The sequence below is a fragment of the Helianthus annuus genome, chromosome 3 (assembly GCF_002127325.2).
Source record: "Helianthus annuus cultivar XRQ/B chromosome 3, HanXRQr2.0-SUNRISE, whole genome shotgun sequence".
NCBI lineage: Eukaryota > Viridiplantae > Streptophyta > Magnoliopsida > Asterales > Asteraceae > Helianthus > Helianthus annuus.
Window position 1 is genome coordinate 168,006,815 of NC_035435.2, and position 12,368 is coordinate 168,019,182.

At 37.8% G+C, this 12,368-nt stretch overlaps 2 protein-coding genes across 2 annotated transcripts; both read left to right on the forward strand.

Annotated features, from left to right (window-relative positions):
• The first annotated feature begins 487 nt into the window (after positions 1-487).
• Positions 488-2,082, forward strand: LOC110930664 (phylloplanin). Its single transcript, XM_022174012.2, has 2 exons — positions 488-704; positions 1,674-2,082. Exons 1-2 carry the CDS (start codon positions 542-544, stop codon positions 1,949-1,951), a joined length of 441 nt encoding a protein of 146 aa, XP_022029704.1. The 5' UTR covers positions 488-541; the 3' UTR covers positions 1,952-2,082.
• A 1,468-nt stretch (positions 2,083-3,550) lies between these two features.
• LOC110930668 (phylloplanin-like) lies at positions 3,551-5,025 on the forward strand. Its single transcript, XM_022174015.2, has 2 exons — positions 3,551-3,766; positions 4,707-5,025. The coding sequence occupies exons 1-2, from the start codon at positions 3,604-3,606 to the stop codon at positions 4,991-4,993; spliced, it is 450 nt and encodes a 149-aa protein (XP_022029707.2). The 5' UTR covers positions 3,551-3,603; the 3' UTR covers positions 4,994-5,025.
• Positions 5,026-12,368: the final 7,343 nt, after the last annotated feature.

Consider the following 12,368-nt stretch of genomic DNA (forward strand, 5'->3'; position numbering starts at 1 on the left):
GTTTTTGGAAAAACACAACAAATATTGCCATGCATTTAAGTGTAAGTTATTAATCAAGGAAAACCCACAATATGTATATAGCATGCGCGTTGATTTATACTACAAGTTGAATGACACAATGCGAACTTTTTTTTTTAACGGCAAATTTGGATCACTGACGGACCACTGGAGTATCATCGTGCCACCAGCGAAATCACTCGATCATATCCATCTCCACTAGGCATTATGCCTATACACCAATTCAGGAGGAAACCCAATAAATATGGGAAAAACCCCTTGTAAGAATCGAACCCAGGACCTATTGGTCCAAAGTCTTATCTCACCCCCAAAATACCACTAGGCTGACACCATGCGAACTTGAGAGATTGGTTCACAAAAGTCCTCATTTGATTAATAACAGTTAATTACTTATGATCACGTTTTCAAACAACTTGAGTCTACCTTATACCTTAACATCCTTATAAATAGGCAACTTTCAATGTTAGCATCATACCAATCATATCCCTTAATTGTAAGCACGTACAAGAGCTCTTTTATATCAATGGCAATGAAATTTACCATCTTAGTCTCCATTTTGGTCCTTGTTTTAATAGCAGCACAAGCCGACGAAGCTCAAGGCCTCCGACCTATTACTGTTGCGGTTAACATCAGCGGCATTGTAACTTGTTCTGTGAATGGCAGTGCTAATGCCCCTCCCTTCGCAAGTAAGACCACCATTTCCAACTTCATTGTTCATACTCTCCCCATCCTATAAAACCTAGCCTAGCTGTGTAACGGAAAATCAATGAGAATTTCAAAGTATCATGATTTAAATTAATACATGTAAAGATCAAATACAAAATGAGTCGTGGTATACAAAATATCCTTTCGTAAGAAGTCTATTTAACTAAGAAGTGAATGAAGGATTTTTTTTTTCCTACTACTTAAGAATGATACATGTGTAATTGTAAAATGTAAAAAATTATGATTTTACAGTAGTAGATTAATTATTGTAGTGTAATTATAATTGCTCTACAAAATTACATAATTACTCTACTATTGTAAAATTATGATTTTTTTTTAATTCTAGGACTAAAATACGTGCTTAATGAGATGGGGAAAATTTTCAAAAAAAAAAAAAAATTCACTCCTTCACTTTTTGCGTTAAGGGTATTTTGTATTTTAAGGCCTACAATAAGTTAACCCCACATGTATATTATATTATAATATTAATGATATTGATCTTTTTAGTAGTTGCTCATAAAAATAGCTCTGATAAACAAAAGAAACAACTTGATTACCTTTTTGAGTTAAATAACCCCCTTAGGCTATAGGGTGTGGTCATGACCCTCATGATCAACATGACCCTCCACATCAGCGCCATGTCACCTACTTTTAATCCATCATCCAAAACCACTACCCTAATGGTGTGGTCATGACTCAAACCACTATTATCTTACTTTAATTTATTTTTGTGAAAAGGAAAGAAAATATTAAATATGGAAAGTAGGCTCATGGTTGCCATGGTTTAATCCATGGGAATCATGGTGGATGAGACAAGGGGTGGTGTACCAAGTGACATGCAAAAAACCTTAGAGCAACTTTAAAACATACAAGTTATTATCTTTGTTTACTTAAGACAATTAAAAATCCAAATGCATATTTGTGATTTCTCTATATTTCCATGTTGACAGATGCTCTAGTCGAATTATCTTGTGGCGGAAATGTGATAGCCTCAGCCGTAACAAATGCGCAGGGAGTATTCAACATCACTGTCAATCCACTTCGAGTTACTCTCAACAACCTTTTATCATCCTGTAGGGTTATTGTTGCTACACCACTCTCGAATTGTAACGCGACCCTACCTACAGCTGGAACTCTTCAATCAGCGCTACAAGTCGCGGGGACCTTCATTCGTGGGATACTCAACAATGTGAATTTAGTCCCAATACGATTTCGAATTGTTGTTTGATTCCAAATTACTAATCTGCAATGTTTGAATAAAGTTAGAAGTTGATCTCTATATAATAATATCAACTTTCTATACTGTATCAATAAAAAAGATATTGATCTCTATATAGTACTCTCCAATTCCTAATGCTTGTAATGATGTGTTTAGTGACCTAATATACCTCTATATGATATGCCATTCCTGTTCGTTAAGAAAATGAATATGTTCGTGTTCCTTTATGTTTGGTCGTTAACGTTCTAAACAAATAGTTCATGAACACAAATGAACATAAATGAAAAAACACAAACAAACACAAATTAACAAATATAAATGAATGTTTGTATTAAAAATATAAAATACAAAATACACGCACACAAGTACTTAAGACCCGCACGTTACGGCGGGACTATTAAACCAGAAAAAAAAAAGTAGCCGTAAAAACGTTGAACCACAAAATTTATACCAAAATGTAAAACATCCTCGTAAAAAAGAACAACTAGGCCGTATCGATTAAAAACCCTCGTAAAACTGAAAATACAAAAACTAAAATAACCTTAACTCGGAAGTTTATTATAACCGGACGTTAGAAGTTTCGGGTCTTGTCACGTCAGGTCGGAAAGTCAGAAAATACTCATATTCAAGTAAAGATATTAATAAACAAAATTTCATATCAAGTTTTTTTTTTTAAAAAAACCAACAATCAAATATATAATTCATATTCGGTTTCAAGTGTCACTATAGTTTAAAGCTTCGTTGTAAAAAGAGCTTTCTGTTTTTTTTTTTTTTCCTTCTTTTTCCCAACAAAATAAACAATATAATGTAATACAGTTAAGTACTTGAAATAGAAAAACGTATTACCTTATCTTTTTTAAAAAATTAAACTTCATTAAAACGCACATTCCGTAAACAATTGAAATATTGAAAGAAAAGGTTTTTGATATTGATTGTATTTTTTTATCTTACAATGAGGAAACCCACCTCTCTAAAAAGAGGGATACACATACACTGGATGAGAAAGGAAACAAAATAAACAAAGAAAAGAAAAATATGGGGGACCAACGGTCCTTGACATTCTAGAAAGATGGAAACATATAAGGAAATGATGAAAAGGTAATAAAAAGGTTAATGGGTTTTGGAAAAACACAACAAATATTGCCATGCATTTAAGTGTAAGTTATTAATCAAGGAAAACCCACAATATGTATATAGCATGCGCGTTGATTTATACTACAAGTTGAATGACACCATCCGAACTTTTTTTTTAACGGAAAATTTGGATCACTGACGGACCACTGGAGTATCATCGTGCCACCAGCGAAATCACCCGATCATATCCATCTCCACTAAGCATAATGCCTATACACCAATTCTGGAGGAAACCCAATAAATATGGGAAAACCCCCGTTGTGAGAATCGAACCCAGGACCTATTGGTCCAAACTCTTATCTCACCCCCAAAATACCACTAGGCTGACACCATGCGAACTTGAGAGATTGGTTCACAAAAGTCCTCATTTGATTAATAACAGTTAATTACTTATGATCACGTTTTCAAACAACTTGAGTCTACCTTATACCTTAACATCCTTATAAATAGGCAACTTTCAATATTAGCTAGCATCATACCAATCATATCCCTTAATTGTAAGCACGTACAAGAGCTCTTTTATATCAATGGCAATGAAATTTACCATCTTAGTCTCCATTTTGGTCCTTGTTTTAATAGCAGCACAAGCTGACGAAGCTCAAGGCCTCGGAACTATTACTGCTGCGGTTAACATCAGCGGCATTGTAACTTGTTCTGTGAATGGCAGTGCTAATGCCCCTCCCTTCGCAAGTAAGACCACCATTTCCAACTTCATTGTTCATACTCTCCCCATCCTTTAAAACCAATGAGAATTTCAAGTATCATGATTTAAAGTAATACATGTAAAGATCAAATACAAAATGAGTCTTGGTATACAAAATATCCTTTCGTAAGAAGTCTATTTAACTAAGAAGTGAATGAAGGATTTTTTTTTTCCTACTACTTAAGAATGATACATGTGTAATTGTAAAATGTAAAAAATTATGATTTTACAGTAGTAGATTAATTATTGTAGGGTAATTATAATTGCTCTACAAAATTACATAATTACTCCACTATTGTAAAATTATGATTTTTTTTATTCTAGGACTAAAATACGTGCTTAATGAGACGGGGAAATTTTCAAAAAAAAAAAAAATCACTCCTTCACTTCTTGCGTTAAGGGTATTTTGTATTTTAAGGCCTACAATAAGTTAACCCCACATGTATATTATATTATAATATTAATGATATTGATCTTTTTAGTAGTTGCTCATAAAGATAGCTCTGATAAACAAAAGAAACAACTTAATTACCTTTTTGAGTTAAATAACCCTTTAGGCTATAGGGTGTGGTCATGACCCTCATGATCACCATAACCCTCCACATCAGCGCCATGTCACCTACTTTTAATCCATCATCCAAAACCAGTACTACCCTAATGGTGTGGTCATGACTCAAACCACTATTATCTTACTTTAATTTATTTTTGTGAAAAGGAAAGAAAATATTAAATATGGAAAGTAGGCTCATGGTTGCCATGGTTTAATTCATGGGAATCGTGGTGGATGAGACAAGGGGTGGTGTACCAAGTGACATGCAAAAAACCTTAGAGCAACTTTAAAACATACAAGTTATTATCTTTGTTTACTTAAGACAATTAAAAATCCAAATGCATATTTGTGATTTCTCTATATTTCCATGTTGACAGATGCTCTAGTCGAATTATCTTGTGGCGGAAATGTGATAGCCTCAGCCGTAACAAATGCGCAGGGAGTATTCAACATCACTGTCAATCCACTTCGAGTTACTCTCACCAACCTTTTATCATCCTGTAGGATTATTGTTGCTACACCACTCTCGAATTGTAACGCGACTGTAACGCCCTGTGTTTTGTACTTTCTATTTATAGCTTGTCTTACTCGTGTTGCTAATTTTGGAAGCTTTGTATCATTGTACTCGTTCCTTCTAGTACTCGTTGTAAACTCGAGATTTTGATCATGAATGAAAACTTGCATTTCCTTGTTACATACTATACATACACCATAATACGATTAATCATGAGATCATTTGATACTTCTTTGTGATACTTACAAACATATGTTGAACTTGTAAATATGTGACATATACTTGTCACTTACAAACATGTTACATACTTGTACATTACACTTTTTACCTAGTTAAATCATGTTTTATTTCATATTTCACCTTATTACAAGTTAGGGGAAACATTGTTGCATATTATTACACAACTTAACTAACAAAATTACTCATTATAATGTTTTAAAAAAATAAAAAAAAATAAAGAAACATGGCAGCCCAAATTCAGCAAAATTCAGCCCCATATAGTTGGGTTTTGTGGGCTAGTTTCAAGGTGTAACCCCTTCTAAACACTTCCAAAGCCCAACCCATTGAAACCCTAATCCTTCCCCCTATAAATACCACTTATAACCAGCCTCCCTACCACTTTTGCAACACTAAAAACTCTCAAAACATCCTCCAAACCGTAGCTGAAAGCAAAGGTTCGAGTAGATTGACACCCCTTCACGAAAATGAGCATAACTCACTCAATTCTTATCCGATTCACTCGATTCTTTTTCCTACTTGCTTGTATAATCATGGGGTTCGATTCCTAGACTTCTCCTTGGAGAAATCAGACCTGGAATTGCTCCGAAATTGACCAAAAACTTTCTGTTTTGTTTCAAACTTATGCAAACTTCATCTAACTTGTGTGAAACACATCTCAAACCAATGTCCTAATGCTTACAACCCCTCTTATGGTTGGTTAAGCTTAAAAACATGGTTGAGACATCTAAATCAGAGGTTAAAACCTCATAAACTTTCTGTTTTTAATTAGGGTTTTACCCACAAGTAATGTTCAAGTGTGAAACTTGTTGAATGTGTGATGGTTGGATTAGCTTGGGCTATCCTTCATAAGAATCCACTCATTACTTGATGTTTTGCTATAGATTAGTTGTTGTTAATACCTTGATACTTGTATGTTCATGACCCTCCTTGTTGTTTATAACAACAAGTGTAGTGGTGAACAATAGAGGTACCTAAATGGAGACATTAATCTCCTACCTCATGCTTGAATCTTAAGACTTGTAAACTATATAATATCTAAGTTATTCTATATGTATACATCTAAGTAACTAAGACTTGATGATGACTTAATAGTTATTTGTTAAGTGGACGTTACATCATCTATGACCATGCCCTTGTTACGACTCTAATGGATCTTAGAATCCATGAAATCATACCAACTCTTTTGAGTTTCAATAGTGTCAAGAACAAGAGTTATGTGTACAAGATGATTATTTTCACCTATGTTACTTTCTATATTTTAAAAACCCCGAATCTATAATCTTCCGTTATACGCCAAACTCACACACCTACGTTTCCTTGTGTAGAAGGACAAGGTGCTCCGAACTAATTCATCCACAAACTTCCTCTCGGAACTTCAAGTCACCACTTGTAAACCGTGAGTATACTCGTACTTCCCCCTTTTTTTTTACTTTTACCACTTTTGGGGTGTAACATGTTTACCTATTGAAAAACTTACACATGAACACTTTGTTAAACACATGAACGTTCCTATAACATGCTTGTATACGTGATGACTTGATACTTTAAACTTGGGTTATTCTTATGTGTTGAACTTATCATTAACTTCGTACGAGCCAAACCTTGACATATGTAGCGCTATAGGATTAACGACCCGCCCGTAAACTTGAGGTTATGTCTTGAGCATATTGCGTTTTCTTGGTTTGATATGTTAGACACATGCCATATTTAATGTTTATCTTGAATCATATGCTTGCCATGAGGAATTGTTCACACTTTTTATCTTATGCTATGTACGTACCAAACTTGTATACTCGCCTTTGCTTTTGCATTGAATTGTATTTTAAACATGTTACAGGTTGATGATGATGCTATAAAAGAAGTAGCGTTGATGCCTAGATACACATATAGACGTTAGGGTTGAATATGTTGTATCAAATTTTGTTATGTTATCATGTTGTATTGGTTAAACTTGTTGTATTTGGAATTTCTTGTAATGTTGACTAGTTGAAGTTATGAAATGAAACTTGGATTATTAAATTATTGTCACAAATAGTGTTATGATGTCTCGAGCAATCTTCACACTTCGTCTCATCCCGATGTTTCCGCCATTGGTTGGGGTGTGACAGATTGGTATCAGAGCCATAACTATAGGGAATTAGGAAAATTGCCATGCTTTTGCCCTAGTCTATAGTTTTAGGAACTTTGTCTCTTATTTGTTGTTTAAAACATTTGTGCTCTATCTTACATGCTTCCTAGCTACACTTCTTGTTAATAAATTTATGTGCCTTTCCTAAGGCAAACACAAATACACTTATGCTATATTTTTATATATTCTTGATACATTATCGAGACGAATTTACCAAAATAGGCGTGAAACCCACAATTTGGTAAACGACTCTCACTCTACCTTTAATCTATTTTTGCACGAAATTTCACCATTAAGCTAGGAGTGACATCCACAACTTAATGGTAATTTCCATTTCAACTCTAGTGGACCCTTGTCAAAGTGTCAAAATTTTATTTTGGCCGACAAGTACCAACCACATTTAGGGTACGAAATCGTCAAGTTAGGGGTGAAACCCGCATCTTGTCGATTAAGTCCCATTCCTTGATTTTTATTCTCGCCAAAGTCCCGAATGTTCCAATCATTTAGAGATGTGTAGTAACCGGAAGGGTAAGATACCGTTAATCGCTTCTCGACGAGAGTATCTTACTTATAGGCCAAAGCACAATATCTCTAAATCGAAAGGACTTTCGACCCACTTTGGAATTGTCGACGTTTCTCTACCCGAAACATTCCTATGTTTTATTGAGCCTCTCTTTTATGTATCTCAATTTATATGTGATTTTATACTTGAACGTTCATTCATTTCGAAATGTCGTTTTAATCATGTCGCACATTATCGCAATCACAAACAATAATAATTCTCATGAACCAACTAAATTTATATTTTCCTATTCGCAACTTATGTGCTATACATGTTGAATGTGTGTTGGGAACCTATGCTTTATGTGAACTTTACTTGGTATTTGAACATCTACTTGCGTTGCATACACGAACCTTGTTTTCAATTAATGATCAAAGTCTCATCCTTTCCCTTCTCTTTCAAATCTTTTAGATGTCTTCTAGTTCATCCAAGAGACAAAGGTCAAAGAAGGGTTCGACCTCCTCCGCCATGTCCCAAAAGGATTGTATGAAGTTTATGGCTAAACAATTTGCAAAGGTCCTACCCGACATTGTTAGCAAGATCCAAACCGATTCACCACATGGTTCGGTCGACTCAAAGGCCGACAAACCCAAAGCCACCTTCCAATTCAAGCAATTCATGGCTTGCAAACCCTTAGAATTTACCGGCAAGAATGGCGCTACCGCCATGATGAATTGGTTTGACTCCATCGAGCTTACCTTCTTACAAAGTGGTTGCCCTGACGAGTTGAGAACATTGAATGCAACCGGTGTGTTTCGTGAAAAGGCACTTGAGTGGTGGACAACTGAGCGTAACAAGAGAGGAAACGAGGTCGCACACGCTATGCCGTGGGACGATCTCAAACAACTTATGAAGGATCACTTTTGTCCCCCTCACGAACTCCAAAAGTTGGAAAATGAATTCTGGAACCTCACGCAAAAAGGGAGTGACATGGATGGTTTGATTACACGCTTCAAACAGCTTAGTGTTCTATGCCCTGGTCAAGTAGAAACCGCCCCCAAAACCGTGGCCAAGTTCATTCGTTGTGTTGCACCTTCCTTAACAAACCATCTTGCATCTGCCAACCCTCAAACCATTGAAGACGCGTACCGCATAGCTACCGAACTTAACAACAATTGTGTTCTTCATGGAACCTTTGACAAGGTTTCAACAAAGAATGCGCACCAAGCCACCATTGACTCTCCTAATGAGTCTAAACCCTCCCAGCAATCTAAGAGAAACCAAGGCAAGAAGCGGAAGGCTTCAAGCCAAAACTGCGCGGTCGTCACTCCGCCAAACCCACAACCCCTTCAAACTGTGCCTGCTTTCAATGGTGAACGCAAGGTTTATACTGGAACGCACCCAAAGTGCGACAAATGCCGATATCATCACCCCCCAAACGCTCATTGTCGAAAGTGTGACAAGTGTGGCCGGTATGGGCATCTCTCGCCATACTGTCGTATCCCCCCACAGGCCTACCAAAACCAAGCTCTTTTGGCTCCAAATCAAGTCGCTCCTGTGCGAGCATGCTTCACGTGTGGTGATACCAACCACATGGCCAATGTGTGTCCTCAACGATATCAACCACAACAACCTCGACAGCAACAACCACAGCCACAACCCCAACAACAACAACAGGTTCAAGAACCCGCTAGGGGTCGAGCTTTCCTTCTCACCACAGCTCAGGCTCAAAATGCAAACGACGTCATCACTGGTACGTTTCTCATTAACCATGTCTATGCTTCATGCCTATTTGATACTGGTGCCGATAAAAGTTTTGTGTCGTTAGAATTCGAGTCTTTGCTCAAGTGTAAACGCTCTAAGTTGCCAAAATCTTTCGCTGTCGAAGTTGCTAATGGTAAAACCGTCAATGTCAATTCTGTTCTCTCCAATTGTTCTCTAATCCTTAACGATCATACATTCTCAATCGATCTCATACCTATGCAAATGGGTAGTTTCGACGTCATAGTAGGTATGGACTGGCTTGGGCGAGTTCGTGCTGAAGTTGTCTGTTCTGAGAAGTTTATTCGCTTGCCTCTTCCAAATGGTGATTCTCTACACGTCTATGGTGAAAAGCCTTCTCAAGGCCTTAAGCTTATGTCATATATCAAGGCAAACAAGTGCTTACGCAAGGGTACCTTCGCCTTTCTCGCCCACATCGTGGAAAAGAAGGATAAAGGCCCAAGCATAAGTGACGTTCCTGTTGTACGTGACTTTCCGGATGTATTTCCCGAAGACCTTCCTGGTCCTCCTCCTGCTCGTTCTGTCGATTTTCGCATCGATTTAGTGCCTGGCGCTACGCCTGTCGCTAAGTCCCCCTATCGTTTAGCACCCTCTGAGATGCAAGAGCTCTCGAGTCAACTTCAAGAGCTTCTTAACAAAGGCTTCATACGCCCTAGTGATCGGAATGTCGCGCTCCGGTCAAAGATAATATTTATATACCCTAATTACCCTTAACAAATAGCTAGTGGTAGCAAGGGGTCGAACCACGAAGAGTATGTGGTTTGTGTGCGGATTTGATTGAATGATGAATAGTTGTCACTTTTATGAAGCTTGCTAACTTGATTTCGAATATTTTGATTTGATTGAAAGATGTGAGTTGAAATTACTAAAACGATTAACTAAAATTAACTACTAAATGCAAGAAGTGAAAATGATTGTTTAAGCAATAAGAAGAAAACAAGGCTCACACCCGGTTTCAACAATTGCAAGACTTAGGGTTACTATGTATTTTAATTAGCTTTACTTGAAATAGTTCGTTAACGGGTCGCAATCACAAAGCTTAGGTGTCAATCGCTATCAACGTTGTAAACAACGGACCATGATACACTTCGTTACTTTGAACTAACAAATCCTACCAAAAGACAAAGCATAAATACGTGCATTCATTTCACAAAGTCAAATTTAATCATTCACTCGACAATTTGCAAATTCAATACCAACGTAGGACAATTGTCTAAGATTCAAACGCAATTCAAGTTGTCACAAAACCATTAAGAAAACATAATAAACCCTAAACCTTACAAAAGTCTACACCGGGGTGAAACCTCCAAGAAATTAGCCAAGCATGATCGAAGAAACTTGATCACCGGATGTTGGAAGCATGAATTGGATCATCGTGAAGCTTGAAGATGGATTGATGGATGAGGATTAGGGTTTTAGGTGAGTGATTATGGTGGATGGATGAATGGTGTGGTGAATTGATGGAGGGATGGAACTAGGGTTTTGAATCAAGAGGATGATGGTGCTCTCGTTCTTGATTCGGGTTGTGGAATTGGATGGTAGATGGAATGGTGATCAATTGGTAGTCAAGTGATGATGAATAATGGCTCCAAAGATGTTTTTCAAACTCCAAAAATGTTGTAACTCCCGAATTGATGGCCAACAACCCCCCTTTTGCTCGTTCCAAACCCCAAAACAAGAAAATTCGCGATCCAGAGATTGAAGAGCCGTCGCCGACGGCCTGAAGCCCCGTCGGCGACGGTGCCTGCATGTTTATTTTTGCCCTACGGTCTAACTTCCTGTCTACGGACATTTTCTGGCGACGGTGATGTATGAAGACCGTCGGCGACGGCCCAAATGGGCGTCAGCGACGGTGCCTGGATGTTGATTTTTCTGCTTTATCGCATTTCTTGCTTCCGGTTGACCCGTGTCGCTTCCCGATGGTTCCGTTTTCGCTCCGGTGACCCGTAAAGCTCCCGAAAAGCTCCTTAAACTCCCATAGACCTGTAGAACACAAATCTAATCAAGAGTAGGCAATTCGAAACTAAAACTTGCGTAAAAACATCAAATTAAACAATTACAATCACCGGCTTTCAACCACGTATCACCTAGTACTTCTCCTTGGGGCGCTCCCGTGTTGTTCGTCAAGAAGAAAGATGGATCCTTTCGTATGTGTATTGACTATCGTGAGCTCAACAAGCTTACTATCAAGAATCGATACCCTCTTCCTCGCATTGATGACCTCTTCGATCAATTACAAGGCGCAACCTGCTTTTCAAAGATCGATCTTCGTTCTGGGTATCATCAACTTCGAGTACTCGAAGAAGATGTGCCTAAAACCGCCTTTCGTACGCGTTATGGTCATTATGAGTTCGTGGTCATGCCCTTTGGTTTGACCAACGCACCTGCTGTCTTTATGGACTTAATGAACCGCGTGTGCAAAGCATACTTGGACCGTTTTGTGATCGTCTTCATCGACGATATCCTCATCTATTCCAAGACGCAAGCAGAGCATGAGCAACACTTGCGCCTTATTCTTGAACTCCTTCGTACTGAACACCTATATGCCAAATTCTCCAAGTGTGAATTTTGGTTACAAGAAGTTCAATTCCTTGGTCACACTGTCAACAAACTTGGTATTCACGTTGATCCCGCAAAAATCGAAGCTGTGAAAAATTGGGTCGCACCTAAATCTTCGTCCGAAATCCGTTCGTTTCTTGGTCTTGCTGGTTACTATCGTCGTTTTATCTCCAACTTTTCGAAAATCGCTGTTCCTTTGACCTCCTTGACTCAAAAAGAGAGACCTTTTGTTTGGGGTCCCGAACAAGAGGAGTCTTTTCAAACGCTCAAGGACATGCTTTGCAATGCTCCTATCCTAACGCTTCCTGATGGTA

Excerpts from the sequence above, each read along its gene's own strand:
- LOC110930664 (XM_022174012.2), top strand. The coding sequence starts at position 542 with ATGGCAATGAAATTTACCATCTTAGTCTCCATTTTGGTCCTTGTTTTA. Across the intron at positions 705-1,673 it reads TAATGCCCCTCCCTTCGCAA|ATGCTCTAGTCGAATTATCT; the intron begins GTAAGACCACCA and ends CCATGTTGACAG.
- LOC110930668 (XM_022174015.2), top strand. The coding sequence starts at position 3,604 with ATGGCAATGAAATTTACCATCTTAGTCTCCATTTTGGTCCTTGTTTTA. Across the intron at positions 3,767-4,706 it reads TAATGCCCCTCCCTTCGCAA|ATGCTCTAGTCGAATTATCT; the intron begins GTAAGACCACCA and ends CCATGTTGACAG.